This window comes from Triticum urartu, chromosome 6A, assembly GCF_056163025.1.
Source record: "Triticum urartu cultivar PI428250 chromosome 6A, HENAU_Tu73, whole genome shotgun sequence".
NCBI classification, from domain to species: Eukaryota; Viridiplantae; Streptophyta; class Magnoliopsida; order Poales; family Poaceae; genus Triticum; species Triticum urartu.
The window spans coordinates 71,317,025-71,323,153 of record NC_141878.1 but is presented as its reverse complement, the minus strand read 5'-3'; the positions used below and the strand labels follow the sequence as shown (position 1 = coordinate 71,323,153).

General features: G+C 50.2%; 2 protein-coding genes across 2 annotated transcripts; both read right to left on the bottom strand.

Moving 5' to 3' along the window:
* Positions 1 to 1,059: 1,059 nt before the first annotated feature.
* Positions 1,060 to 1,551, bottom strand: LOC147964008 (uncharacterized). The gene has a single exon (XM_087529790.1). It carries the CDS (start codon positions 1,549 to 1,551, stop codon positions 1,060 to 1,062), a length of 492 nt encoding a protein of 163 aa, XP_087385916.1.
* Positions 1,552 to 2,221: 670 nt separating this feature from the next.
* On the bottom strand, positions 2,222 to 3,042 carry LOC147964007 (uncharacterized). The gene has a single exon (XM_087528691.1). It carries the CDS (start codon positions 2,988 to 2,990, stop codon positions 2,439 to 2,441), a length of 552 nt encoding a protein of 183 aa, XP_087384817.1. The 5' UTR covers positions 2,991 to 3,042; the 3' UTR covers positions 2,222 to 2,438.
* Positions 3,043 to 6,129: the final 3,087 nt, after the last annotated feature.

The window sequence follows — 6,129 nt, the reverse complement described above, 5'->3', positions numbered from 1 at the left end:
GTGCGTCCTAGGGCTGCCTCCTCCCCTCCCACACCTATATATATGTGGGGAGGGGTGCCACACAATACAAAACTTATTCCACGCCGTGTGTCGGCACCCCTCCGCCTCTAGTTTACTCCTCCGTTCTAGATCATCGCAATGCTTAGGCGAAGCCCTATGGAATTGCTTGACCACCACCATCACCACGCCATTATGCTGACGGAACTCATCCACTACCTCGCCCCACTTTCTGGATTAAGATGGCGAGGATGACACTGAGTTGAACGTGTGCAGAGAGCGGAGGTGCTGTGCGTTCGGCACTTGATCGGTTGGAGCGCGAAGAAGTTTGACTACATCAACCACGTTGTTAAACGCTTCCGCTTACGGTCTACGATGGTACATAGACACACTCCCCTCATTGCTAGATAGATCATTGCGTGTGCATAGATTTTTTTGTTTTTATATGCAACGATTTCCAACATCACTAGCATCATAGACAATTTCAAAGGGTAGGTTCCAAACAGGTGGTTGAACAATAGGTGCAGAAATTAAGGCTTTCTTAAGAATTTTAAATGCTTCTACACAATCATCATCAAAAACAAATGAAACATATTTTTGCGAAAGATTAGTGAGAGGCTTAGAAATTTTAGGGAAGTCTTTGATAAAAGCAAGTGTCTCCTTATTACAAGGGGGAAAATGCACCCTCCTACTGGTTTCCGGATATCTCGGTCCCACACCATTGTCAACGTAGTCAATAGATGAGAGAGTTGCACAAGGGGCGGATAACACCAGGGACCCCAACCGTTCGCGCAGTTTCTGTTTTGTTCTTTAGACGAAGCGGGGTATCAACTGGGTTGTGCGGGGCTGTAGCCCGTCTAGCCCGGGCTTTTATTTTATGTTTACCACATGAACAACCCAGTTATTTTTTTCTATCTGAAAATGGCTATCCCAGTTCTTTTTTTTGGCAGAAAATCCAACCGTGTCCTACTTGCTTTTCTCTGCCCTGCAGGGCTGCAAATCTTCCAAGACGAAAAGGGATGCATTCTGCATGTAGCGGTGGGGCGTGGCATGGAGCTCATGTTACGGGGCGCCCGTCGCAACCCCATTTTCGCTAGCGCCCATGATCTGGCGAGGGTGACGGAGGCGGGGCAGGACCACGTAGGGCTGGTGGGGGCATGACATGGTCGCTGGTGGTCCCGTTGTAAGCGTTGTATGAGCCGCCTGCTGAGCCGTGTGACAGAGGCACTTCTCTTCCATTCGAACATAGGTGACGGCCTTGGCGAACGTCGGCGTGATGAGGGAGAGGTTGGAGACGGCCTGTCCGAGGTTGGGATGGATACCACGAAGGAGGTTGGTGAGGGGGGCAAAGTCTTCAGTAGCCATGCCCATGTCGCAAAGTTCATCGACGAGCACCTTAAGCTGCATGCAATACTCATCGATCATGAGATCGTTTTGATGCAGCATGAAGAACTCGCCTTGGAGGAAGATGCAGCGCTGTAGCTGGTTGTCGAGGAAGAGGTCACGCAGCCATGTCCAGATGACGTGCGCGGTGAGATCGTGAATGTTCACCATGTCAAAGAGACCCCTCGAGATAGTGAGGAACATCCAATTGCCGTTTGACAATGGTGGCGTCGACAGCGATCCACTTCTCGTCGTCCTTCATGTCGCAGATGTTGACGCTCACGTCAACATGGTCGATGAGGTGGTGGGAGCGAAAGAGAAAGGTGAAGTAGGTACGCCGGGCATTGTAGGAGGGCGAGTTGAGGTCGAGTACCATCGGGACATGATCCTTGGTGGGTAGGTCAAGGAGACGGGCGGAGAAGAAGGATAGTGCAGCAAAGGAGCTCTCATCGGAGAGGGAGGGTCGTGAGCTGACCATGATGATATGAGAGCTGGATAGTGTGGCGGTGGAGGCTTGAGGCGAGGCAGAAGAGGTGGCACCTGCGGCTTGAGGTGGGAGAGAGGGGCGGCACGGCAGCTTTGAAGGGAAATGGCGGCGCGGCAGCTTTGAAGGAAACGGTGACGGCGGCCTAGGGCAGACGGGTAGGTGGCGGCCTAGGTCGGAAGCGAGAAGATTGTATAAAAAAGTGATACCATGTAAGAAAGGTACGCCCACCAGCCAATTCATCAAAAAACTCAAGCTTTTTTTTAGAGAATATCAAAAAACTCAAGTTGATAAGAAAAGATGACCTACGCATTTATACGTCAACAATTATGTAAAAAGGGGACCTATTTTCTTCATATCTCCACGCAAAACCTTTTTTATGAGAGTGCGAGCGCTACTCGAAAAACAGCCTTGTCTGATCGCTCACTACTGATGAACAAGACAAAACATGTTAATTGTTAGTACTACCACTTACCACCGGCGGGCAGTCTGAAGCACGAGCCCTAAACAGTAAACACACTTTGTTTGCACTCCAGACATGACGTTCACAAAACTGTCTTGTCTATATATGGGGCTAAACAACAGGCGGTTCGATCCCTACAGCTGTCACCTTGCCGTTACACGTCCGCTGTGGCGAGAGGTCGCAACGGCAGAGAGGGCAAGTGGTGTGCGAGTGTAGCCACATGTCAATGCACCCGACATGGAAGAGGTGCTTGCACGTCGGCAGCTGCCGCACCATCTCGCCGTCGCCGACATCTTCCAGGCACACGGAGCAAGTCTGGGGTTGGGCGCCCCCGCACTCGAGGTCGCCACCGGCCACGGGGCGACGGGATGCGTACGCGAACGTTGGCAGCGACTCGATCCCGGCCTTCCCGAGCCCGCCGAGTCGGGATGCTGCCCAAGCCACGCCCTCGGCGGCGGCGCCAGCGCCGCCCCTCCGCCCGTCGCGCCAGCTCTCGGGCGCGAGGCACTCGAGGGCGACCAAGGCGGCCAGCGCCAGGCCTGTGAACGCGAACGCCTTCCAGGCGCTGACGGTGGCGACGAGGACGCAGAACACGAGCGCCGACACGAGGGACACCACGACGCCCTGTGAGCAGGACCCTCCCCCGCCGTTCAGAGCAGGCATGCTCACTCACTTAAGTTTGCTTGTATGTGTAGCTGCTTCACAGGCTGTCTTGTTTGCTGTGGCAGTGAGGTGTTCCGCCCGGGCGGCAGGAAATATATGTAGTCGATCCGCGCGTGAGAGCTCTAGAAGTAGAGCGCGGCAGCCGCCCGCCCGTAGCTGCGTGGCGGCGGAAATAGTATTAATCTTTGAATTATGGTCAAGTTTCAGGCGCCGACCATACATTAGCAATTGCTAGCTTATAGCATGGTAAACGATACTGCACGGTTTTTTTAAGCCGAAACCGTTGAACTGTTCTACGGTACTTTTCCATTAATTAACTCCAAGAATACAAAATATTTACAAAGAAAAGAAAAATAAAACACTAAGAACTACTTATCCAATTCCTGGCCTCGGGAACATGATAACGTTATGAAAAATCTAATTTATCCTCTACAAACATCATAGATCACTGCTGGAATTTTCACGTCGCCGGGTGTAATACTCTTCGCCGAGTGCTAAAATATGGACACTCGGCAAAGCAAACTTTGCCGAGTGTCACTCTCGGCAAACCCAGCTTCACGGCAAACTGCTATCTTTGCCGTCACTGCCTCACGGCAAAGAGGCACCGCACAGCAAACCCTGTAGACGCCAAGAGCCGCTCACGGCAACGAGGAGCCACGCGGCATGCCCGTCCGCAACAGACGGCTCCGTCAGTTACTACGTACATTACCGAGAGCCGCCATACTACACTCGGCAAAGTATATGCCACATCCTATTTTCTTTCTTTGTGTGTGTTCTTTCTAACTGACATGTGGTCCCACTGGTCACATTTATCAGTAAAAGTTTTAAATAACTTGGTAAATATTTTTGAAAAAGAATGACGATATCTTTGCGGAGAGCGGCTCTCGGCAATACTCCTGACCAGTAGGACGGCGTGGCCCACATGGAAGCTGACCATTTACATATCTTTGTCGAGAGCTAGTCTCGGCAATGCTCGCCTCCTTTTCCGAGAGCTGCTTTCGAAAAATTTGTGGCACAAAAGTAGTGTGTCCCAGACGACCAGTTTCCGAGAGGGGCTCTCGGTAGTATATCGTTTTTCGATTGTTGCTCTCGGAATTTTTTTTCATCCATTTTGATGTTAAGCTATTTCTTTTCTGATCCCCGCAGATAAAAACAATTACATTGCAATTTGATCATATATAGGCATAATTTGATCTAGTCCACACATATATAGGCATAATTTGATCATATATAGGCATAATTTGATCTAGTCCACATATATATGCATAATTAGGGATAGTCCACATATTGTCACACACAAGTCGAATGTATTATCCTAGTAGACGTCACACACAAGTCGTAAGTTCATACATATTGTCACTACTTGCAAAACATGTGCACGTCACAATAGAAGTACACTTGTTCATATAGGTCATCTTGAGGAGGAGAGGCCATCGGGTTAACATTTCGGAGGAGGAGGAGGGGCATCACTTGCATTCCTTCGAGATTGCATAAGAACCTACTCCCTCCGTTCCGAATTACTTGTCGCATGTATGGATGTATCTAGATGTATTTTAGTTCTAGATACATCCATTTATGCGACGAGTAATTTGGAACGGAGGGAGTATAAGAGTAGAGTCACGTGAGGGTGGTTCGTCCCTATGTAATGAATCTTCTACTATAGTTTAGATAATGTTCTACCTGTAGTTGATCCTCGAGCAGCTTCAACCTCTTGTTCGTGTCTGCCTGTTCCTTTTCTCTGGACTCCTGCTCAGCATTCCGTCTTTGCTCCTCTTGAACAGCCCGCTGCGCCATTAAATCCTGTAACATGGCATTAGGCTCATATAGGTTGGAACGGTGCTATTTCGAGGCATGGACATAAATGAAAGGTTAGGATGCTAACCCTGAGACGCGCTATCTCACATGATCCAGCGGTTGGGAGACTCCGTATGGACGGAATTGAGCTGGTGCTCGACGCGCGTATCTCGTGCGGCTTGCGATGCGAGGAGGTCGTGATCGCCCCATTGCAAAGGAGGTGGCGGCCATGGCTCTTCCCCTGGCCAGCAATGATGAGAAGCTCAGGATCAAGGGGCTTGGACGTCGGTTTGGCTTCCTGCCCGTGCACCTCCTGGAAGACCTCTTTGAAGGTTCCCCACTTCTCCTCCACTGACTCGCTGCAGAACTCGGCGCCATTCTTCCCCGGCCTTCTTTCCAGGCTTCCAGTATGTGGACCGGGCGACCAACCTTCGCCTCCTGCAAAATTAACCATCAAGTTTAAAGAACCAAGATGCACCGTGCGAAAAAGTTAACATCTTAATTCACATACCATGTGTTGCTTGAGAGCGGTTAGGTTCTGGCTCCCCTGGACATGAGACGGGCCTGTCATTTTGGCTCGATCGTTTCCCTTCTCCACATGTTGCGCCTGCCATGTTGGGTCACACCACATATCAACCAGGGCCTCCCAACAATCATCCTTCATCCAGGGTTCCTTCACCTAGTCAGACAAAATCAAATAATTGAGGAACAACAGGGATGAATCGAAGTACTAGCAACCGATGTTGTCACTTACCACTGACAGGTATTCTTCTCGCGACATGTTGGTCTGGCAAGCAGTCTTCCTTCTCATCTTCTCTCCCTTCTCATCGAGCGGCCGGCACTTCATCAAGGCTTTGTACCGCAGCGTGTGCTTGAGGCAGAGAGTATCTTTCTGGCAGATTTCACGATGCCTTTGATCGCCTTCTGCTGCTCACCATCCACACAAGCAAATGTTTCCTACAAGAAAGCATATGCCATCTTCTCACCATCCACGCAACCAAGGATTTGGATATGAAAAAATGCAGTGGTTGGAGCGAAGATACTTACAAAAAAGAGCATTGATGACCCGACTGGCCATGGTGTCATCGTGCTCATCCTTGTTGTGTAGGTAATTCTCCTAGGTTAAACCTGGCGACGACGGATCATCATCACCCGGCTTGAACAATCCAGGGAAGTGCTTCCTCAAGAGGGAGCCGATGACGTGGTTCGGCGGGCGTGCCCCTTAGGTTGTGTCGGGATAAAGGCCCACTAACTGCAAGATATAAAAGACAAGCATATGTGAGTGTCAAAGTTGTGGCATCCAAAATATGATGCAAATGAAATGCTTGCTGAGGGAGTCCTGGAT

Coding starts and splice junctions, on each gene's coding strand:
- LOC147964007 (XM_087528691.1), bottom strand. CDS start 2,990: ATGCCTGCTCTGAACGGCGGGGGAGGGTCCTGCTCACAGGGCGTCGTG.
- LOC147964008 (XM_087529790.1), bottom strand. CDS start 1,551: ATGGTGAACATTCACGATCTCACCGCGCACGTCATCTGGACATGGCTG.